The sequence below is a fragment of the Tachyglossus aculeatus genome, chromosome 17 (assembly GCF_015852505.1).
Source record: "Tachyglossus aculeatus isolate mTacAcu1 chromosome 17, mTacAcu1.pri, whole genome shotgun sequence".
NCBI classification, from domain to species: domain Eukaryota; kingdom Metazoa; phylum Chordata; class Mammalia; order Monotremata; family Tachyglossidae; genus Tachyglossus; species Tachyglossus aculeatus.
Genome location: NC_052082.1, coordinates 16028105 through 16052805, shown reverse-complemented (window position 1 = coordinate 16052805; position 24701 = coordinate 16028105). Strand labels below are relative to the sequence as shown.

General features: G+C 44.5%; 1 protein-coding gene across 2 annotated transcripts in view; it reads left to right on the top strand.

Annotated features, from left to right (window-relative positions):
• The first annotated feature begins 2948 nt into the window (after positions 1-2948).
• The window catches only part of SLC15A1 (solute carrier family 15 member 1), a 59224-nt gene continuing 37471 nt past the window's right edge, over positions 2949-24701 (top strand). Inside the window, exons 1-4 of one of the 2 annotated variants that reach the window (XM_038759136.1) lie at positions 2949-2994; positions 23544-23560; positions 24356-24437; positions 24541-24682. In XM_038759136.1, the coding sequence (XP_038615064.1) occupies positions 2991-2994; positions 23544-23560; positions 24356-24437; positions 24541-24682 (245 nt within the window). In that variant the 5' untranslated portion in view covers positions 2949-2990. Of the gene's footprint in view, positions 2995-12557; positions 12604-23543; positions 23561-24355; positions 24438-24540; positions 24683-24701 lie in introns of those variants that run through there. The other variant, XM_038759137.1, reaches the window with a different exon arrangement.

Below are 24701 nucleotides of genomic sequence, written 5' to 3'. Positions count from 1 at the left end.
CGCCCAAGAAGACAATAGCAGGAAAGGGGCAGAGCCAGGATTAGAAACAAGGTCTTCTGATTCCCAGGCCTAAACTCTTTCCACTAGGCCACACTGCTTCTTACAACCGATTCTCTTCTTAGTTTGTAACCACCTTGGAAAGTTTCTCCTCCAAGTCCCCTCAGCTGGAAAAATGGGAGTGGAAAAAACACATTAAGGAGTCACTTTTCCCTCATTTTCTGCCCCACCCATGTAATCTGATCCTATGGTAGCCTCTGGACAGCTCACCCAACTGGAAGTCAGAAATTCAGTGCTCTAGTCCCAAATCTGCTACTGTTTGACCTTGGGCAAATAAGCCTCTCAGCCTCACTTTCATCTGTGAATAGGGATGCTATAGATTGGGAACCCCATGTGAGACAGGGACAGTGTCTGATCTGATAGTCATTTACCTACTCCAGAACTGAAAAAACACCATAATCACAGCAGGCTCCCTTGGAAACACAGCCAGAGGAGAAACTGGGAAAGTTTAAATTAAAAAATGGGTGAAACATGGAAGAGGGGAAATATTTTCTAATTCTCAAAGTTGAAACCTATTAACCATTAAAACATTACTCTAGGAGTGAGTGATGTGAGCTTTTCTTCTCTATGCAAGAACCAGGACAACTAGAATCATTCTCACCCTCACCTTAGGTCCAGGGCAAACTATAAATATAAAACCTGAGCCCCCATTTATCTTTCCCTTTCTTGGGAGCTTGCTTCTTCCTGCAGAGGAGACCCTATACTCCTGCATTTTAAAGAGGTGGTAGAAGAAATACACAGGCTGCCTCTAATGATCAAGCGTATTATTCCCTGTCAGAAAACAGGGTTGTTTGAGACATCAAAGAAGTAAAGGGGTATAGGATATACTCACATGACTGATTGAGAATGATTACCCTGAAGCATTCCCTCCACTTTTGTCACCCAAGCTCATCCATACCTTACCTTCTTCACAGTCTCCTCCTAAAACACTGTAATTTTACCCTTAGTTCCTCATCCCTTTGAATAACATCAGCTGGTGCCACTTGTACCCCACATAAATCAAGCCTCTCTTGCAGAGGGCACCATACCCCTGTGCAGGTGGAATAAGTGGGGAAACTGGACCTAATAAGGCCTCCTGGGCAAGGGCAGCCAGGTCCTAATCAGGCACGAAAAGTCTCTGATAGAAAAGGGTTTGGACACAGAATTTGGAGGGGGCAGGAAACTGTGTGGTAGAGAGGCTGAGGAATGAAGGGGAAGGAGATTCTGCCCTTGCAGTCAATGTTATTTGTTGACCATGTACTGTGTAAACACCACTGTGATAGGCACTTAGGAAAGTACAACTGAATTGGTAGACATGTTTCCTGCCCATGAGGAGCTCTCAGCCTCGATTGAGGGTGCATTGGGTCAGAAGCTTTACACCAGTGCTTAGAACAGTGCTTTGCACATAGTAAGCACTTAATAAATGCGATCATTATTATTATCCTTGAAAATACCTAGGATGTTAGGAAAGCTTGTTGTAAGCAGAGAAAGTGTCCACTAACTCTACTATATTGTCTGTAGTGTATTGTGCTCTCCCAAGTGCTTAGTACAATGCCCTGCAGAGTAAGTGCTCAATAAATACTATTGATTCATTTATAACCAACAGCCACGCTTAATATCAGTACATTTTAGTTCCATCTTAACATTTATCTGTATTTGTAGATTCAATTAATCAGCTGTTTCATCCTGGCAGTCAAAGCACTCACTGTAATACATTTCTTCCTCCCATTCCCACTATTTGCAAATAATGTGTAACTGGCTTGATTCTGTAATACACATGTTTAATTCAGTGCTCGGTACTCAGGCGCTCAGTAAACATTGATCTACCACCACTGCAAGTCCAGGACTTCCTCTTCCTCTGAGTTTTCCCAATAGATTCACCCTATGCTTTGACCAAAGCTCCTCTTGGCCTCCCCTCCCACACCCCCACATTTCTGCCAGGTGCCGGGCCCAACTTGAATGGAGTCAGTAAGGGGGAGACATCTCCCAGGGGATCCGGTGGGTCGCAATCTCCATTCCGCCCATCAGTCAACATCAATGAATCCAACTGTCTTCTCTGCTTCACTTCCCACCCAAGCAGCCCTCTCTCTGTTCCTTCCCTTTACAGAAGGGACACCTGAGATGAGAAGTGGGTGTGGGCAGGTGGATTATTAGTCTGAGGCACGTGTTCACTGTCAGGGACTGCCCCATGCACAAGAAAATCCCCTGTTGCTTTAACTTCATCATCATCATCAATCGTATTTATTGAGCGCTTACTATGTGCAGAGCACTGTACTAAGCGCTTGGGAAGTACAAGCTGGCAACATATAGAGACAGTCCCTACCCAACAGTGGGCTCACAGTCATCCAGCTCAGCCACTGCATTTTTCTTTAAAGGAGAAGGGGAGGGTGGTGGGGCAGGATGATGAAACTGGTTTTCCCAGCCCCCACTGTTCTGACATCCTCCAACAGCTTTTATTTTAAACTTGTCCCTCTCCCCTGTGTCCAGCCTGCCCTGGGGCTTTTGAGGGGGGGGACACAGGCCCTGGGGGCTAGGACAGTACTGGTGTCAGAGGATGAGGAGGTGGACGTTTCCCAAAGATGCAAGGGGATGGGAAAGCAGGTTCAATGAGGTCGGGACTGGAGATGAGCAAGGGATGGTAGAAGGGGGGTGGGGAAAAAAGTAGAAACCACCCTGGATGTCTTGCTTTGCTGGGGACGGGAGAGAAAGATTTCCGGGAGCCCGGGTCCTGGGAGGAGGAGGAGGAGGAGGAGGACAGGGCGGGCCTGCAGAGGCTGGGCCCACCCCCGCAGCTTGGTGGGCAGGGCTGCCAACTGGAGCCCAAGCCTCTGAGCACCACCTTTAAAGAAAGGTTTTCAGGAGGCTGCTCACTTCCCTGCTCCAAGTCAGAGGGAGCGGCAGCAGGAGCGGGAGCAGCAGGTGGTACCCGCCGGCCGGCCGCAGCAGGAGCCACCATGGGTAGGTGGGGAGGAGGATGGAGGGAAAGGAAGGGGTGGGTGGGCCTGACAGGTGGAAGGTGGGGGGGTGGGGGGCTGCTGCAAAGTGGGAGGGGGGAGGATAGGGGGCTGATTCAGAGAGGAAGGGGTGTTGGGGGGGCTCCTGCAAAGTGAGAAGGGAGTGTTGGGGGCTGCTGCAGATTGGGTGGGGGGCAAGCTGCAGAGTGGAGGGTGTTGGGGGGTTGCCTCGGTGGGGGGATGATGGGGGCTGCAGTAGAATAGAGAAGCAGCGTGGCTCTGTGGAAAGAGCACGCGCTTCGGAGTCAGAGGTCATGGGTTCAAATCCCGGCTCTGCCAATTGTCAGCTGGGTGACTTTGAGCAAGGCTCTTCACTTCTCTGGGCCGGAGTTACCTCATCTGTAAAATGGGGATTAAGACTGCGAGCCCCTATGGGGCAACCTGATCACCTTGTAACCTTCCCAGTGCTTAGAACATTGCTGTGCACATAGTAAGCGCTTAATAAGTGCCGTTATTATTATTAGAGGGTGTTGGAGGGTTGTTGGGGGCTGCTCCAGAGTGGGAATAAGAATAGTAATAATGGCATTTATTAAGCGCTTACTATGTGCAAAGCACTGTTCTAAACGCTGGGGAGGTTACAAGGTGATCAGGTTGTCCGTCGTGGGGCTCACAGATGTAATCCCCATTTTCCAGATGAGGTAACTGAGGCACAGAGAAGTGAAGTGACTTGCCCAAAGTCACACAGCTGACAATTGGCGGAGCTGGGAGTTGAACCCATGACCTCTGACTCCAAAGCCCGTTCTCTTTCCTACTGAGCCACGCTGGTTCTCTACGGCAAGGGATTGTTGGGGGGCTACTGCAGAGTGGGAGGGGGTGATGGGGGGCCGCTTTGGAGGGGAAGGTGGGGCCTGCTGCTGAGTGGAAGGAGGTGATGGGGGCTGCTGCAGAGTGGGAAGGGGGTGTTGGGGGGCTGCTGCAGAGTGGGAGGGGGTGATGGGGGGCTGCTTTGGAGGGGAGGATGGGGGCTGCTGCAGAGTGGAGGGTGTTGGGAGGTTGTTGGGGGCTTCCAGAGAGTGGAAGGGAGTGATGGGGGCTGCTGCAGAGTGGGAAGGGACTGTTGGGGAGCTGTGACAGAGTTGAGGGTGTTGGGGGGCTGCTGCAGAGTGTGGGGGTTTGGGGGCTGCTCCAGAGTGGGAAGGGAGTTTTGGGGGGCTGTTACAGATTGGAAGTTATTGGGGGCTGCTCCAGAGTGGGAGGGGGTGATGGGGGCTGCTTTGGACGGGAGGATGGGGGGCTGCGGCTGAGTGGAAGGAGGTGATGGCGGCTGCTGTAGAGTGGGAAGGGAATGTTGGGGGGCTGTTAGAGTGGAGGGTGTTAGAGGGTTGTTGGGGGCTCCTGCAGAGTGGAAGGGGGTGTTGGGGGCCGCTGCAGAGTGGGAAGGGAGTGTTGGGGGGCTCTTACAGAGTGGAGGGTGTTGGGGGGCTGCTGCAGAGTGGGAGGGGATGTTGGGGGGCTGCTGCAGAGTGGGAGGGGGTGTTGGGGGCTGCTGCAGAGTGGGAGCTGTGTTGGGGGGGCTGCTGCAGAGTGGGAGGGAGAGGTCAGAGGTGGGGGAAGGGGCTACTGGTGGACAAAAGGGGTGGGTGGGGGACAGAGCCTTCGGGGCTCCCCGTCTCCCCGTTCCCTCCAACCGCCTCGGTAGCCCATCCAAAAGTTAGAGATCAATCAATCAATCGTATTTATTGAGTGCTTACTGTGTGCAGAGCACTGTACTAAGCACTTGGGAAGTACAAGTTGGCAACATATAGAGACGGTCCCTACCCAACAGTGGGCTCACAGTGTAGAAGGGGGAGACAGAGAACAAAACAAAACATATTAACAAAATAAAATAAGTAGAATAGATATGTACAAGTAGCATAAATACATAAATTAGTAATAAATGCGAACAAACATATATACATATATACAGGCGCTGTGGGTAAGGGAAGGAGGTAAGGCGGAGGGAGCTCAGTCTGGAAAGGCCTCCTGGAGATGAACTTTTTTTTTCAAAAAAACCAACTAAAATTTGTTAGTATGTTTGGTTTTGTTCTCTGTCTCCCCCTTTTAGACTGTGAGCCCACTGTTGGGTAGGGGCTGTCTCTATATGTTGCCAACTTGTACTTCCCAAGCGCTTAGTACAGTGCTCTGCACACAGTAAGCGCTCAATAAATACGGTTGGTGTGATCTTGGGCAAGTCACTTAACTTCTCTGGGCCTCAGTTACCCCATCTGTAAAGTGGGGATTAAGACTGTGAGCCCCACGTGGGACAACCTGATCACCCTGTATCCTCCCCAGCGCTTAGAACAGTGCTTTGCACATAGTAAGCGCTTAACAAATGCTTATTATTATTATTATTATTATTATTATCATTATTATTATTAATTGGACGAGGGGGGCCGAGGGCGGCCCCGCCAGTTGACCACTGCGCCTGCGCGGACAGCGCCCCCTGCTGCAGGCGCTCGGACAGGGCGGCGCCAGGAGCCGCGCATGCTCATCCCCGCATTCATTGTCAGTCCTACTTATTGAGCGCTTACTGTGTGCCCAGCACTGTGCTAAGCGCTCGGAAGGTACAATTCCGCAACAGAGAGGTCCCTACCCAACAAGTGGCTCACAGTCTAGAAGGGGGGAGACAGAGAACAAAACAAGTAGACAGGCATATAAATAGAATTATAGCTATATACACATCAATCAATCAATTGTGTTTATTGAGCACTTACTGTGTGCAGTGCACTGTATTAAGCGCTTGGGAAGTACAAGTTGGCAACATATAGAGGCAGTCCCTACCCAACAGTGGGCTCACAGTCTAAAAGGAGGAGACAGAGAACAAAACCAAACATACTAACAAAATAAAATAAATAGAATAGATATGTACAAGTAAAATAAATAGAGTAATAAATATGTACAAACATATATACATATATGCATATATACACATCATTAATAAAATAAATAGAATAATAAATATGTACATATTTACACACGTGATGTGGGGCAGGGAGGGGGGTAGAGCAGAGGGAGTCGGGGCGATGGGGAGGGGAAGAAGAGCAGAGGAAAAGGGAGACTCAGCCTGGGAAGGCCTCCTGGAGGAGGTGAGTTTTCAGTACGGCACATCTCGGGCCATCTTTGGAGGCCAATACAGGGCAGTGAGAACCCTCCTAGAATGACTCGCCATTAGGGGAAAAGAAACCCTTACCAAAGCTACATTTTTAAAAAGTAATTTCCAGAGAAGAAAGTGTTGGGGAGGAACAGTAGGACTTCTCCTGGTTTGACAGCGTGTTCCCAGCGAGCCCGGGAGCATTTTCCGCAGCCCCGACCCTTCAGGGACAGTCTAGCTGGGAGATCAGATGGCCAGATAAACAACAGAATAGACAATAATACGTAGACATGATGGAATGTAGGCAACATGATGCATGTGGGAGAGTGAAGGTTCTACTTTCAGGCTCACAAAAGGCAATTTCTTCTACCCTTCTCTTTCCCATTCTCTAAGAACATAATACTGGAATATTATAATAATAATAATACCAAGAACATAATACTTGGAAGAACTAATGGAAAGAACATAATACTGGGAGTCGGGAGATCTGAGTTTCAATATTCTCCCCCCGAACACCAGTTTCCTGTTTTGTGACCTTGGACAAGTTACTCAACTTCTCTATCCCTAAAGATTACCTGTAAAATTAGGGGGAAGACTGTCTTTGTAGTATTTACCAGTGGAGAAATCTGTGGAAAAACGAGACCAAGACATTTCTCTCTTCCTTTCCTACCTTTAGATAATCAGACTACTTACTGTGTGCTGAGCAGTGACCCACGTGCTGTTGTGGGCAGGAACATGTCTGTTATACTGTACTCTCCCAAGCACTTAGTACAGTGCTTTGCACACAGGAAGAGCTCATTAAGTACGATTGAATGATGAATGCTGAGGTGAACATAAAAAAAAAATCAGATCCAATCCCGGCTTTACAAAGGGCTCCTAGCTGAATTTGAAGAACTCTGAACTGCTCAGTGCCCTGTCTTTATTTGTAATGTGGAGATAGAGATTTTAGGGGAGATGGGGACAGGCTTTGAAGAATTAGCAGGCCAGAAAGCCACCATTTCGGGTTCTTTTCAACCCTGGGTGGAAAAATCAAGGTTTTTCAGAGATCTGAGGACAGAGAGAGACTGAGAGTTCATCCCCAGTAGCTATGGGAAGCCACGTGACCTAGCCGAAAGAGAACCAGCTTTGGAGTTAGAAGACCTGGGTTCTAGTCCTGGCTCTGCCCCTTGCCTGCTGTGTGACCTTGGGCAAATCATTTCATTTCTTTGGGCTGCAATTTCCTCATGTGTAAGATGGGGGTTCAATACCAGCTCTCCCTCCCTCTTAATGACTGTGTTTGCCCCCATTATCTTGTCTCTACCCCAGTGTGTAAGGCAGTGCTTGGCACACAGTAACGCTTAGCAAATACTATTGTTACGGCAACTGCCCCCATGGACTTAGTACCTAAGGCCAAGAATGAGTGAGTTAAAAACCAACATGGAAAGCATATTTCCCTTGGAAGCTTTGAGACTTTCATCCAAACGAATGTCTTTTATGTTTCTTTGGAGGTAATGTGGTAACTGTTCCTGTAAACTTCGACTTCTTCCTTTTAATGCTGTACCTCAATCTCTCAATCAGTAGGATTTATTGAGCACTTACTGCGTGCAGAATACTATCCCTCTATTTCCACACCAAGATAATGTTAGTGTGGGCACTTACAAATCATTTGACCACATAGTATAGTGTGTTGTACTCAGGAAGCACTCAGTAAATACAATTGAAAGAATGAAGATGCAAATGGCTCCTTTGGAGATGCTTTGGTAATTGGGGTAGAATTTCCAAAGTGTCTATTGCCATTTTTGAAGAATTTAAACAAATAGCTGCTATACTTAAATCTGTAAGTGAGCATATGCTTATTGATGATTTTTTGAATGTCTGCAGTGTGCGGAGCACTGTACTAAGCACCTGGGAAGGAACAAGAGACAGAAGACTCTATCCATGCTTCAAAGAACTTGAGGTCTGACAGAAGCACATCCAAAATGCCATTTAGAAGGAATGAGATGATCCTGGCCCACAAGACACTTAAAATCAGAATTGGGGAATGAGTAGAGGCAAAAAATTTGGCCAACCTATACTCTGTCTTGGAATTGTTACCTCAGATCTGTTGAATAGGTGCTATAAAATGTGTGAATTCCATAGCAAAAGGAAACATGGGCCCTGAGTAAAACACTGTGGCATGCTATTCAGTTTGGAAATGTTAAATTTTTAATGGCTTATGTGTTAGAGATGTGTGTTAATCAAATCTTTCCACTTGAGGTGTTTACTCTCCTATCAAGATGGATATAAAATGAGCAGTTAAAAAATTTTAAAATAAACTAATCCCAGTTTTTGTGTCATCCTCCAAGCTGACATCACACTTTAGATTTTAAAAATTCTGGGCCTTGTTGTTAGAACTTGGGGAAATGATTTTAAATTGGTCTGTTGCTTTGTCTTTTTCAGTTTTAACACCGTGGTGGAATGTTTAGAATTGGAGTATATGCTTTTAAGTTGAATTTGAAGGAACCTGTTAGAAATCTTGAAAAGTTTGAATCAGAGCTAATATCTTTAACATAGGAATGCAGTTTTTTTTCACATTTTATAACTCTGAAAACTTGCAAAGACTTTGACCAGATTCACGTCAATCAGTGATAGATGAACAGAAGCCAGGATTGTTATTCAGTGCTTGAAGTGAGGATGAAGGAGGGGAAGAGAAGGAAGCGGAGTAGATTGTTTCTGTTGTTTCATTTGGAGGAATGAGTGGCAACTGTAAAAGTTTCAAGTCCACTAAAGATAGGGGATTTGTTTCAGGCCTTTGCTTGTTGGCTGATGACCCATATCTTCTTGCCCTGCTCCTCATTTTCATGCTGCTGAACATGAGAAAAGTTTGTAGATTAACATACTTGGTTGACTTCCTTCTATTCATACCTGGCTCTTTGAGGTAATAATGTGGGTGAATCTCCAGTTATGCAATTGGTTTACAGGAAGGACATCTAGAATGTTGCCCTTCTTTTGGTGTGGTCATCGATTGAAACTTTGACACATTTCCTCTTGGCCTGATATAGCTACTATATTAATCCAAGTGTCAGGGCAAGGTTCTTAGCGTGCTCATTCAACTATATTAAGCACTTGTGGTGTGAAGAGCAGTGGAAAAAGTACATAGTGGAAAAATAATCCATGGTACCTGGCCCCTTAGGCATCCCCAATCTAAGAATATAGTGTGTGTTTTGGTGATTGGGATCTGAGGGGGTAGGGGGGGTGCCTGGCGATTGGTACATAAGGAATGAAGAAACAGTAGAAAGACAAGGAAAATGATTGTCAAGAGTTCATGAATTGAAAAGTATTATTGGCATGTACATAATAGACACCTCTCTTTAGTATAGTATCAGATGAAAGTTGAGGGTTTTAACCACTGATTTTGTCAGCAGAGAAGTCAAAGCTGCTACTTCTCTGCGTCTTTTTTTTTTTTCCAGACTGAGGAGGGATAGAAGAGATTGAAAGAGCACCGAGTTAATAGGAATCAAACAGTAAGGGTCTAGTAGGGTGGAAAAGGAGAATCCCAAAGTACACTCTGTGAAAGGAAGTTCAAGTCGATGTAAAGTGAGTAGCTTTGGTTCGTCAGGTTCTTAGTTAGACTTTGAAACAATGTGCTTATTATCTTTTGGAGCGTAAACAATAACACAAGTGATTCATGACATTACATACTGAATAGACAGCAACTATGGGTGTGAGCTGCAGAGATGAAACTAATGCAATGTGCTTGTTACATAGTATTAACTAGGTGCACTTAGTTCAAACCTCCTTATCAGTGTCCCAACAGGTGTTTAGGATGTGTGGTGGGGTCAGTGAAGCAACTTAACTTTGCTTTGGGAATCAATCCTTCACTGGCATTTATTGAGCCTGTACTTTATGCAAAACATTGTACTGTTCTCTTGGGAGAGAATTAAAAACAAAATAATGGCACCAATACTGTCCTTAAGACTAACACAATCTTGTTCCACAAGAAACTTTCCCCAGCTCTTCCCACGCTCAAAATAATATAACAATGTTAATAATGTTGGTATTTAAGCGCTTACTATGTGCAAAGCACTGTTCTAAGCGCTGGGGTAAATACAGGGTAATCAGGTTGTCCCATGAGGGGCTCAAAGTCTTCATCCCCATTTTACAGATGAGGGAACTGAGGCCCAGAGAAGTGAAGTGACTTGCCCAAAGTCACACAGCTGACAAGTGGCGGAGCCGGGATTTGAACCCGTGGCCTCTGACTCCAAAGCCCGTGCTCTTTCCACTGAGCCACTCTGCTTCCAATATGGAAGTAATACATCATAGCAATGTTTGTAGTGTTAAGTAGTACTAAATGCTGTGGATCATAATGCCAACTTAATGGCATTCTTACCTAGGAAACCCAGTTTGTTTCTCTTGTCTGATTTCCTTTGGAAATAAGAGGTTTGGCCCCTGTGCTGGTCTCATCCAAGTGGCCACTCTTTCCTAAAAGAAAGAAAATTCCTACATGATATTCAGGACCCTTGAAAGACCTAGTATCGTTTAGTGCTGCAGATGTAATAAAAATAATAATGGTACTTGTTAAGCTTTTTCTTTGTGCCAAGCACTGTTCTAAGCACTGGGGTAGATACAAGTTAATCAGGTTGGACACAATCCCTGTCCCACATTGGGCTTTTATTCTTTAATCCCCGTATTTTACAATTGAGGTAACTGAGGCACAGGGAGGTGAAGTGATTTGCCCAAGGTCACACATTAGACAAGCAGGGTAACCAGGATTAGAACCCATGACCTTCTCATTCCCAGGCCCATGCTCTATCCACTATACCATGCTGCTTCTCATACAGATGAGGCTTGATTCATAACCAAAAAAAATTAAAAAAGATTAATCTGAAATTACAGCAGTGTGACCTAGCGAAATTAACAAGAGGCTGAATCAGAAAACCAAGGCCCTTAGTCCCAGCTCTGCCATTTGATTGTTGGATGACCTTGGGCAAGGCACTTAAGTTCTCTGTACCTCAGTTTCCACATCTGTAATATGGCGGTAACATTTCCATTCTTCCTCCCTTTTAGACTGTGAGGCTCATGTGGAAGGGACTTTGTCCAGCCTTACTGTCTGGTATCTACTTTGGCACTTAGTACAGTGCTTGGCACACAGTACGTTCATTCATTCATTCAATCGTATTCATTGAATGCTTACTGTGTGCAGAGCATTGTACTAAGCACTTGGAAAGTACAATTCGGCAACAGAGACAATCCCTACCCAACAATGGGCTCACAGTCTAGAAAGAGGGAGCCAGACAACAAAACAAGTCGACAAGCACCAATAGCATCAGTATAAATAACTTAATACATTTTATTATTATTAACATAACCCCCTTTATGGAAAAGTCATGTCTTGAAATAGCTTCCTGAGGATACTGCTGTGCCTGCTGGATGGCCTAAAGTGGGGATGGTTTAGAAATGTAAAATGGAATTTGCTGCTACTGCCAATGTGGCCATATTCTTACTGAAAGAAAGGCAATCTGAAACCTTGCTTTTTCTCCTCTGCCCCCATCTTCTCAATCCTAGGTAAATTCCAACTTCTAAAACTGGTCCTACAGAAAACTAACAGTTACGGCATTTGTATTATGTCCTTGCTATGTGCTAAGTGTGGTAGATACAGAATAACTTAGTCTCTAGTCTACATGGGGCTCCCACTCTGAGGGAGGGGATAGAGGGTACCTAATCCCCATTTTACAGATGAGAAGGCATTTTTAGACTGAACCTCCTGAGGGACAAGGGCAGTGTGTCATTCCAACTGTGTGTTCTTTCCCAGGATTTAGTACAGTGCTTGACGCAGAGTGCATAATACATACTATTACCACTCCTGCTGAGGCGCAGAGAGGGTGTGACTTACCCAAGGTCACACAGACAGATTTGGTGATAGGAACCCGGTCCCTTGACTCAATCGGTGCTATTCAAGTGTTTACGGTGGACCAAGCCCACTACTAACTTCTTGAGAAGGTGCTGGAGAAGGGCTGATATTCTTCAAGGCCACACTACCTCTCAGATCCTGCTACATAGCTCCTGAATCCTGTTAGTCATGTGAACTCTGACTTCCAACAGTGCCTATACTTAGTGGAGAGCAAAGGATAGGACGGCTAGATTGAATTTAACCTTTGGGCCTTTAACTAGTCCACGTGCTTAGGTAGACAATTTGTCCGAGCTTAGGTGTTCTCTTAGGCTAATTCGGAAAAACATTCCAGGATGAGGGCCATCTCTGCTAAACCAGTCAGCCTACCTCGCACGAACATCTCTTCATCCCTGTCCCTTACCCTGTCTCACCCTTGGCCCTTTCCCTGGTCCTGTTTACTCTAAACGCTTCCATGCGTTGGCTGGTGTGTGCCCCGTCAGGACCCACAGCATTCCGGAGCGACTTGTCCCGAGGCCTCAGAATGCCCGTCACTTGAGCTCCGCTCTCTGACCCCGGAAGAGGAAGGTGTGTGGGTTTGGAATGGCGCTCCCCCGTCTTGGGTCTCGGCAAAAAGGGTAGGATCTGTTTTCACCTGTGGATTTGATGGTCACGATGTGACTGCAATTGGGACCGCGGCCCCCATAAATCCAGGCCTTCACTAACCGAGGGCAGCTCTCCTAACTGTGAAGAGACCGGGTGGCTACTTCAAAGATAGGAGGGGCTACCCAAACACAGGAGCAGCCTGGGGGGAGACTGATGTTGGACAGGGCTGTGGTTCTTCCAGTCACTCGTTCATTCATTCAGTCAATATTGGGTGCTTACTTTGTGCTGAGCACTGTACTAAGCGCTTGGAAGAGTACAATATTAAATAAGCAGACACATTTTCTGCCCACAACAAACTTACAGTCTAGAAAGGGAGACAGAAATTAATATAAATTACAGATCTGGACAGACTGTGAGCCCACTGTTGGGTAGGGACTGTCTCTATATGTTGCCAACTTGTACTACTTCCCAAGCACTTAGTACAGTGCTCTGCACACAGCGCTCAATAAATATGATTGATTGATAAGGGCTGGGTGGGGGATGAATAAAGGAAACAAGTCAGGGTGAGGCAGAAGGGAATGGGAGAAGAAGAAAGGAGGGCTTAGTCAAGGAAGGCCTCTTGGAGAAGATGTGCCTTCAATAAGGCTGTGAAGTGGGAAAGAGTCATTGTCCCACATAATAATGATGGTATTTGTTAAGCGCTTACTATGTGCCAGACACTCTACTAGTAGAGTGCTAGATGTGGCCCACCGTATTAATCCCCATTATATAAATGAGGTATCTGAGGCACAGAGAAAGTGATGTGCCCAAAGGTCACACAGCAGACAAGTGGCGGAGTCAGGATTAGAACCTAGGTCCTCTGACTCCCAGGGCAATGCTCTTTCCATTAGGTTACAGTGCTTCTCACACCCAGCGCTTAGAACAGTGCTTTGCACATAGTAAGCGCTTAACAAATACCAACATTATTATTATTATTACAGTTAGAGACAAACGTCTGGGCTGACTCACTTTTAAGCTGTTGCTTTGCTAATGGGGCTATCCACAGCCGAAATCACAGGGGCAGTGATTTGAATGCACTTAACTCCACCTAAGCTAATCAAAAATAGGTTCCAGCAGGCAAGTACTATCTACTGCAGAGCACTAGTCCATGGCTAGTTCTCGATTCATTTAACATTAAAATAGTGGCAACATCTGTAGACTGCCCATTTCCTGCAGTGCACTGTCCTAGGTGCTTGGGAAGTTCAGAATGAAAAAGTGACATGGTCCCTGCTCACAAGGATCGTACGCTCCAGTGAGGGAGATGGACATGCAAATATTTACAGGAGTAGATGAAATAAATGATTGTAACACACCTCCTGCCATGTCGGGGGCCACAGGCTTTAATCACAATAACCATTCAATTAGAAAGTATGGGGGTGGTTAGAAAGTACAGAGAGCAAGACTGTAGAAAAGGAATACCTGCATTTATCAGCCCACTGGAGTGGTAGAAATCCTAATTACCCTCAGTGTGTTACCAACATTGTACACGCTGTCTGAGTCAGTGGCAGGGACTGGATTTGCCTAATCGGCACCCTGATTCCAGGGCTTATTGCCACTGGGAGGGGTACACCCCTCAGCCTGGCCCTACACCCCAGAGAAGCAGCATGGTCTAGTGGATAGAGCACGGGCCTGGAGGAGTTAGAATGTTATGGGTTCTAATCCCGGCTCTGCCACTTGTCTGCTGTGTGACTTTGGGCTAGTCATTTCACTTCTCTGTGCTTCTCTGTGCTTCAGTTACCTCATCTGTACAATGGGGAACTGTGAGCCCCATTTGGGACAGGGACTGTGTCCAAATCGATTGGCCTGTATCCACCCCAGTGCTTAGAACAGTGCCTGGCATACAGAAAGCAGTTAACCAGTACCATACCCCAGAAAATAGGAGCAGCAAAGAAATTCTGAGGCAGTACTGGTAGGAAGATCAGCCACAAGGGTGAGTACCAGCTGACTGAGAATACATTTATCATTCATTCATTCATTCAATCGTATTTATTGAGTGCTTCTTGAGTGCAGAGCACTGTACTAAGCACTTGGGAAGTATGGTTCGGCAACAGATAGAGACAATCCCTACCCAAAAATGGGCTCACAGTCTAGAAGGGGGAGATGGACAACAAAACAAGTAGATAGACATCAATAGCACCAAAATAGCCTAACCCCAAATTTTCCAGAGCGCTAAGGATCATTCATTCAATCGTATTTATTGAGTGCTTACTGAGTGCAGAGCACTGTACTAAGCACTTGGGAAGTACAGTTTGGCAACAGATAGAGACAATCCCTACCCAAAAATGGGCTCACAGTCTAGAAGGGGGAGATGGACAACAAAACAAGTAGATAGACATCAATAGCACCAAAATAGCCTAACCCCAAATTTTCCAGAGCGCTAAGGATCATTCATTCAATCGTATTTATTGAGTGCTTACTGAGTGCAGAGCACTGTACTAAGCACTTGGGAAGTACAGTTTGGCAACAGATAGAGACAATCCCTACCCAAAAATGGGCTCACAGTCTAGAAGGGGGAGATGGACAACAAAACAAGTAGATAGACATCACTAGCACCAAAATAGCCTAACCCCAAATTTTCCAGAGCGCTAAGGACAGTTGGGTGGATAGACCCTCCCTCTCATCCTCTTCCTGGGAGAAGTGGGTGGGGCATCTTCACTGAGTCATCCAGGTCCCACAGTGTGATTGCTGACCCTGAGAGCAGCTGCCTTATCACTACTTCTTTTAAATTCTGGGAAGTGAGATTTCCATGAAAAACTAAGTGGGGAGTTTTTTTAATGGTATTGAAGTGCTTACTGTGTGTCAAGCACTCTTCTAAGCACTGGGGTAGATACATGTTAATCAGACTGGAGACAGTCCCTGTCCTACATGGGGCTCACAGTCAAGTAGGTGGGAGAACGGGTATTGAATCCCTAATTTGTGGTTGAGGAAACTGAGGCAAAGAGAAATTAACTTTCCAAAGATCACACACACAGCAGGCAAGTGGCAGAGCTGAGATTAGAATCCAGGTCCTCTGACCCCCGGGCCTGTGCTTTATCCATGAGGGCACACTGCTTCTGATAAGCTGAATCAATTGCTGGGGAAAAAGGCTAGTCTGTTCAAGAGTTGGGGTTCACACATTCTGTTATATCACCAGAGTGCAAACATAAGTGTCAAGAATTGAAAACAGTTTGTTGCTATGGTAGGTAGTCCTATCAAAGTCGACTGTCCCTTTATTACATAGGATGGCTTGTCAAACCCATGCCATTTCAACTGATTTGTGTACTTGCGGAACTTTGGTTGCTATATAGAAGCCAGATTTTTGAATCTACTAATAGATTCACTAAGTGTATCTGGATCCAATGAGCATTCTGAACTTCTAAATTGATTTGCTTCAGAGAGAATCAAACATTAGACGGCTGAGAATGACTTATCTAAGGGAAAATGAGGTGGCCATCACCCATCTACATGTTTTGTTTTGTTGTCCGTCTCCCCCTTCTAACTGTGAGCCCGTTGTTGGGTAGGGACCATCTCTATATGTTGCCGACTTGTACTTCCCAAGCACTTAGTACAGTGCTCTGCATACAGTAAGTGCTCAATAAATATGATTGAATGAATGAATGAGTTTTTTGTTTGGAGGAAAATGTTCAAGGAGCCGCTAGGCTATTGTGATCACAGAAATTTTAAATGGATTGCTTGCTAACCAAAGGCTTTGTTCTAAATCCATCAATCTTATTTATTGAGCACTTACTGTGTGCTGAGCACTCTTAGGCACTTGGGAGAGTACAACAGAATTGGTAGACATGTCTCCTGACCACAGTGGGCTTACAGTGTGGAGGGGGAGACAAACATTATAAGTTAATTATGGTTCTATATGTAAGTGCTGTGGAGCTCAGGGGGAGGTGAATAAGGGGTGCAAATCCAAGTGCACGGGAGTGCAGAATGGAGTGGGAGAAGAGGAAATGAGGGCTTAGTAGGGGAAGGCCTCTCGGAGGAGATGTACATTTATTAAGGCTTTGAAAGCGGGAAGAAAAAGGGTAAGATTTCAAGTCACTCTGCAGAATTGAAACCATAATTATGCCTCAGTTTCAGGAAATCAACTAAACCACTTCCTAAGGCTCTTTCAGAAATTTCCAAAATATTCTCTGCAGGGTCTGAAAATTCTAGCGCTCTTTTTGAGGGAGCAAGGTTTCAGTACCAAAGCAAAGGAAGCATTTGTCACTAAGGAAACTCAGGCTTAGATAAGAGGTTTCTGACTCTGAATTATCACTTATTTACTCAGTCACGCCAGCAGATTCATAACAAGGTAATGGACCCAGTTCAAAACCTTGAAGAGCAGTTTAGAGCACATTTGAGCACATATGTTGCCAACTTCTACTTCCCAAGCACTTACTACAGCAGTAAGCGCTCAATAAATACGATTGATTGCTTGATTGATTTGATTCTTGTTGTGAAGAGCTGAAAAACTTCAGCCAAGTAAACTCCAATGTGACCCAAGAAGCAAGAGTTTGAAAATCAAAATGGAATTTAAGGATCTCAGACTGAAAGAGTTGGGAACTGTTAAACAGTCCCTACCAAAGGAATATGAGACAGACAAGAAGAAGATTATTTCATTCTCAGAGGCCACAAATTTAAAGCTTAACACATGGAAAAATTATGAAACTTTCAAACAATACACCATTCACAACATAGCTGTAACTGATTTTGGAGACTATTATCATTGACCTCTTAGGTTTTATAGAAAAACTCTTACTGCCCCAGACCTGAATGGACTCTTATAATTTTCTAGAGCACTGTTTCATTATCTCATTTGGATAATGTGAGAGCAGATAGGAATTGCTCTTCCGATTTTTAGATGAAGAATCGGCAGCCCAGGGAGGGTAAGCAGAACTGGGACTGGACCCAGATCTCCCGACTCCCCAAAACACAGGATCATTTTACTATCACAATGAGATTCAGGAACAGTGCTTAACTTTGTGATTATGACAGTAAACTGAAATATATCTTAAGTACAAATTGACAGCATTTGGGTAATTGATGTTAAGCACTACGCTAAGCATTGGGATGGTCAAGTAATCCCTCCAAAGCAGTTAGTACAATGCTCTGCACAGAGCAAGCAGTCAGGTAACACTGCCTGATGCAGATGGTAAAGTGAGTGGGAAAAGGAGAGGCAAAGCAGTGGTGAGGAATAGAAGACTTTAATACTGACTTGGAGAAAGGATGGAGGGGAAAAGAGTGAAATGGATGGAGGAGTGCTTAAGCGACGGGCCTGTTTCCCTGATCTCTGCAAGGTTTAGATTGTTAATAGCATGAAGCAGGAAGGGTTTTACTTATAGATTCCCTTGTCAGCGCCAGCAACCCTTAGGACATATTTCTGTGAGAGCTTTCGCCCCTTTTCAAAGCCAGATCTCTCCACACAAAGGGAATCTTGGAACATGGAAGAATCCAGGATCCTGGAGGAAGTGTTCAGTGCTAGGTTGAAAATCTAAAGGCAGCTACTATTGGAAGACGTTTTATGGGTAGACTCTCTATTTAAATATTCATACGGCTGTAGTTCTCATCCTGCTCAATTGTAAATTCCTATGTGGCTGGGAATGTGCGCTTATAATATCGTACTCTCTCAAGTGCTTAGTACAGTGTTCTGCCTGGTGTAAGTGCTCAGCAGATCAATCAATCAATCAATCGTATTTATTGAGCGCTTACTATGTGCAGAGCACTGTACTAAGCGCTTGGGAAGTACAAGTTGGCAAAATATAGAGACAGTCCCTACCCAACAATGTGCTCACAGTCTAAAAGGGGGAGACAGAGAACAAAACCAATGCCATTAAGCAGTAATTTGGATACATTTAATCCAGTTCTTTGTATATGGCAAGGATGTTAGTTCCTCAAGAACCAGGAGTTTCAGCCAGCCTTCATGTTGCTTCTTCCTCGAGTCTCCCCTTTGACAGCTCTCTTTGAACATGGCCACCCTCAATGGTTGTGGTTTTGCCCTGCCTCTTTTGGTGTGCAGGGTAGAACAATTATGTAGGGGAAGCAGAGGAATTCTTATACCTTAGTGGCACCATCTCCTACCTGCCTGCCCCTCCATCCATTCTTCCCTGTATGTGATTGGTGCTGAAGGACTTCATGTTCATGGGGTGAGGGTAGCCCCAAAAGGGGAAGGCTTAAAGGGCAGAACTGGATTCTACCTCCACCCCCATGAACACAAAGTTCTTCAGCACCCATCACATCTCTAAGCTATTACCAGTTTGCTAGTTATGAACACAGTGAAGTAAGCAAGAACATAACTTAGCCTAGTAGCAATTTGTTTAGTTGGCAGTTTAAAACTCAAAGTACACATCCTTGCTCTACTGTTCAAGATATCTATCGTGTAAAGAGATTTACTGAGATGACGCTCCCTGCAATTGCACCTTCCCATGATATTCAATAACTTTAAGTTGCCCTAAACCTTAGGTCTAGCAGCCTTCTGATTTGTACCCTAAACAAGGCATTCTTTGAATCCCCCAACAAAAAACCAAACAAGCAGGAAAAAAAACCTGCATTTCAGGAAGCAGTAAAAATGTAATTGAATTTCACCTTGGAAACCAGAAGCCAAACTTTTTCTTCCCCAGTACGTGCCATTGTAAAGTCAATAGTGTTAGCTGGATTCAAATCTCATTCTGGGCATTGTGCTGGGATTTGCCTGTTGTCTCCTGAATGCTTATGACTTTTTTTAGGGTCAAATAGTGCATAAACTCTCAGGCAAGTTACTTATGTGAGAGATCACAGCTCAGATCAATAGCATCCGTATTTTTTAAACATTTCTACACTTGGTGTCCATTTAAGTATAGATTTATGGTGGGTACACAGTAAGCGATCAATAAACATGATTGAGTGAATGAAGCGGCATGGGTCAGTGGAAAGAGCCCGGGCTTTGGAGGCAGAGGTCATGGGTTCAAATCCCGACTCCACCACTTGTCAGCTGTGTGACTTTGGGCAAGTCACTTCACTTCTCTGTGCCTCAGTTACCTCATCTATAAAATGGAGATTAAGACTGTGAGCTCCACATGGGACAACCAGATCACCTTGTACCCTCCCCAGTGCTTAGAACAGTGCTTTGCACAAAGTAAGTGCTTAAAAAAACCCAAAATTATTATCATTATTATTACACTTTTTTTTCTTTCACTGCAAATTGCTCCTTGCTACTTATTGTATTTGCTGATAATCATATTAGGGTCTTTCTTCTTTTCTCTCTTTCTCTCCATTTCTATTTCTTTCTCTCTCTCTCTCTCTCTCTCTCTCTCTCTCTCTTCTCCCCCCGGCCCCCCCAGCCCAATCCCATTACCAGGAAAGTTTTCACTTTTCTGCTGTACAGTGGAAGCTGGGTTTTTTTTTTCCCCTTAGGCTGAATGCTTCATTCTGGAATGTGTTAACACCACTAACAAGAAGAAGTATGGCCTAATGGATAGAGCACAGATCTGGGAGTTAGAAGGGCCTGGGTTGTATTCTGGCTCTGTCATTTGTCTGCTGTGTGATCTTGGGCAAGTCACTTAACTTCTCCATGCCTATTACCTCATCTTTAAAATTAGGATTAAGACTGTGAGGCCCTTGTGGGATATGGACTGTGTCCAACCTGATTATCTTGTATCTACAAGTTCAGAACAATGCCTTGCTCATAGTAAGTGCTCAACAAATGCCATAAACAGATTGATTCCCAGATACCAGATTAGTTGAATATTAAAATTCTTAAGTACTAAAAAATGGCATAAACAGATTGATTCCCAGATACCAGAGTGGCTGAATATTAAAATTCTCAAGTACTAAAACACCTGCAACAAGCTCAGCAGGGATTTCCTTACTTGAATGGTCACCCTCCACCTATCAAAACATTATGGGAGCCCAGACTCCACCCCTGGAAGCCAGAGCTCCGGAACTTCAAGACCTGCGAACTTCCGTTGTTTGGTTCCAATGACTGGGCCTGGAGTGGGAAAGTCATCTGGACTGCCCTCTCCAAGGGTTGGTCTTTTCCCTATTAACTTTGCTATCGACTCTTTGCATTTTTAAGTTTTCCGCCATTGTATATGCTGTTTTCTGTAATATATTTCTTTTTTCTAAATGACTTTTTTCCCCTTATCTGAATTGTGGGACTCTTGTAAGAAAAGGACCAGGCCTAAATTTTGCTTATTTTGTATTCACCCCAGTGCATAGTACAGGGCTCAGCACAATCACTCAATCAGATTTGCTGACCTCTTACTGTGTGTACAGCACTGTGCTAAGCATTTGGGAGAGTACATTTTAAAAGAATTAGTAGACTAGTTCTACGCATACAAGGAGCTTACGGTATAGTTGGGTATGTAAACATTAAAATAAATTATGCACGTGTACATAAGTGCTGTGGGGCTGTGGGTCCAGTGAATATCAAGTGCTTAATGAGTATAGATCCGAATGTACAGACAATGCAAAAGAGAGAGGGAGGAGGGGAAATGAGGGCTTTAGTCAGGGAAGGCCTCTTGGAGATGTGCTCTTTATTAAGGCTTTGAAGGTGGGGAGAGTGATCATCTATTGGATATGAAATGGGAGGATGTTCCAGGCCAGAGGCAGACATAAAGTAAGCATTCAATAAATACCATTACTACCACTATTATCAAAGTGCCTTATGGCATTTAAGTGTTTCCTGGGTGTCAAAGACTGTACTAATGACTTGATTATGACTTGTAATGACTGATTACAATATAATCAGGTCAGACACAGTCCCTGTCCCACATAGGGCTCACAGTCTAAGTAGGAAAGAGGATAGGTGTTTAATCCCCACTTTCCAATCAGCCATACTTTGAGTGCTTACTGTGTGCAGAGCACTGTACAAAGCCATTGGGAGAGTAATAATAATAATAATTATGGTGTTTGTTAAGCACTTACTATGTATCAAGCACTGTTCTAAGTGCTGGAGTAGCTGCAAGGTAATCAGGTTGTCCCACATGGGGCTCACAGTTGTAATCCCCGTTTTACAGATGAGATAACTGAGGCACAGAGAAGTTAAGTGGCTTGCCTAAAGTCACACAGCAGACAGGTGGCAGAGTGGGGATTAGAACCCACGACCTCTGACTCCCAAGCCTACTCTCTTTCCAGTAAGCCACACTGCTTCTTCAATACCACCCAACATAAGACACATTCCCTGCCAACAGTGAGTTTGTAGTCTAGAGGTAGACTTTAATATAATAAATTAACCAGCCCGCATTTTCATAATGACATTGTTATACATCATTTATAAACCTTGTCAATCGTGGCCTAAAAATCCAGAATTAGAAGGCAGGGAGATTGGTTTTTCAAAGACGAAATCCTAGAGGGAAGCAAAATAACTACATCCCGGTTTCTGACCCACACATCAATTTGAGTCACTTGATATTTTGGTTATTTCATCACTACTTCACATTTTATAAGCTTGTCTCAGTCAGGTGACCCTCGTTAACATTCACATGGCTTTTTAAAGAGAGCCATACCAGCAGCAAATGAAACAGTAACCCAGGTACCTCACAAAAATATCCACCCACTGTACAACTGTGGGTACAAGTGGGAAATGGGATGAAAGGTTAAAGTAGACACCGCAGCCTATGGAGCAGAGCTGGGGGCATAAGCTGGAAGACCCTGGAGAAGTCAATGGCAAAGGCCCCCCTCGAATATAATGGTAACTTGAAGGGCTGTACTTACCTTCTACATTGCCAAAGAGCCCTTGGGAGCTTGATTCTTTGACTCAAGCCTTCAGTATGTTATTCCAACAATCTTGGAAAGATAAATCTTTTACTAAATTCCCCAGGATGCTTAATGCGTCGGTGTTTGGTGTGAACGTTGTCTATTTCAAACACAAAAAAGTCCAGAAAATAGACCTTCGATTTCCCACTCTCTATGGGCTTGCATCAATGGAGCAGCTTGGAGTATTCCTGGGAGGACAATGTATGAGATGTATGAGACCTCAGCCTCTTCCTTGAGTCAATCGCCAAGTTAAGCTGACACCCGGTAATTTTGGGCCAGTGAGTATACATCAGATGGTAGTCATTTTGCCGTGTGTGGGTGTGGGTATGGTGTGTACGTGCGTGCACACACTTGCAAGCGCACTTATGGAAAACAGCATGGCCTAGCAGAAAAAGTATGGGTCTGGAGTTAAAGGACCTGGGTTCTATTCCTGGCTGTGCCACGTGCCAGCTGTGTGTCCTTGGGCAAGTCAGTTCTCTGTGCCTCAGTTTCATCATCTGTATAATGAGGAGTAAATCCTACTCCCTCCTACTTAGACTTGAAGCCCCATGTGAGACAGGAAATGTGTTCAACCTGATCATCTTGTATCTTGCGTGGCACATAGTAAGCACTTAACAGCTCCCATAATATAAGCTTTAGCCAAGCAAAGATGACAGAGATATGTGGCCCCCTTTTAGCTTTGGTGCATTTTATATTTATCAGCACAGTAGGGGAGTTTGTGTGTGATACAATTTTATTGTTCAAGTCTATTGTAATGGACAGATGGATTCTCACCTGTAGCCTCTATGTAGTCCCTAGGGCAGAGTTCTTATTGGGAGGAGGGAAAGACTCTGTCTTTTATCATCCCTTGGGGACAGGAGACATTCTAGTCTTAAAAGGGAGCTTTGTCATTGACTCATTTAGTGAAGTTGGCCAGTCTGCTGGTCTTGAGGATGTCGCAGCTAGGACAAAGGTCTTTCTTCTTGTATCTCAGCAAGTTTGGTAGTACTCTCACTCTTGAAATGCTGAAAAATGTGAACTCAGGTCTCTTAAATGAATGCTTCTTGAACACTTAATATGCATATGAATTTAGGGGTTTTGTGGTAGTGCGCAATTAGAGCCTTCCTAAATCATGGATTTTATCATGAGTAATTGTTTAAGAATAATTGCTTAAAAGCAGTCCTGTGGCTTGGTCCACTGTCTTGGTGGTTGCAATTTGTTTAAACTTCTTACTTTTTGTTTCCTTCTTTAGGGATGAACAAATCACTGGTGAGTATATTTTGATTGACTTTCTATTACTCTTAGTAACTTGGATGCCTTTTTGATCCTTTTTATAGCTGTACAATCAGCCCTTATCAAATGGTACTTAATCTGTTCCTGTTATGTGTTGCCAATTTGTACTTCCCAAGCGCTTAGTACAGTGCTCTGCACATAGTAAGCACTCAATAAATACGATTGATTGATTGTTCCTGGGCAAATACTGGTCTTGTTTCTACCGCTGAAAAGCTAAGAAGGATCAGTCAAAATCTCTGTTCTGTTGGTGTATTCCCCTTTTTGACTTTGAGAAGATGGTAGGTTCTGGGTAATGCCAAAGCAGTTGCACAAGCACTGCTGAAAGTATGATTCTGGCCAGAGAATCCTGCAGCCCTGACAACATCACTGCAATGGGAAGATAGGGAGGGATGCATGTGTGAAGCTGAGGTTGTGGGGATGAGAAAGTGGAGGGTGACTCTGTTGCCTTCATCACTTCCCCTATAAACTTGTCAATGGGGAGAGCTGGGGGCAGTAAAAGAGAAGTGAAAAGGGAATTTAAAATGCCCTTTCAGAGAATTCCCTCCAACCTCTTCCCTCTTAGTTCAGTTTAAAAGCGACCCCAAGGAGGAGAGTGAGTGTGTGTGTGTTATTAAAATTTTCTCTCTTTCAAACAAATGAATGGGGAATCTAAGCACCTGCATGATCTGTAACACCAGATTCGAGGAATGCTATAAAAATTGATCACTGAAAATGAGTACCAAACCATCTAATGCTTGACTAATGCCTTTCTTCAACCCCTTCCTTTTCCAGAGTTGCTTAGGTTATCCCGTCAGCATTTTCTTCATTATCATCAATGAATTCTGTGAACGATTTTCCTACTATGGAATGCGAGGTGAGTTCTCACCTTTCCTAATTCCCCTTTCTGCTTGGTCTAGTTACTACTATAATTACTCACCTCCCTGATTTTTTGTTTTGTTTTTTACTTTTCCCTGCAGCGGTTCTCGTTCTATACTTCCAACGCTTTCTGGGATGGAATGATAATCTGTCCACCGCTATCTATCACACATTCATTGCTCTGTGCTATTTAACACCAATCCTTGGTGCACTCATTGCTGATTCCTGGCTGGGAAAGTTCAAGTAAGTGGATGATAAAGAC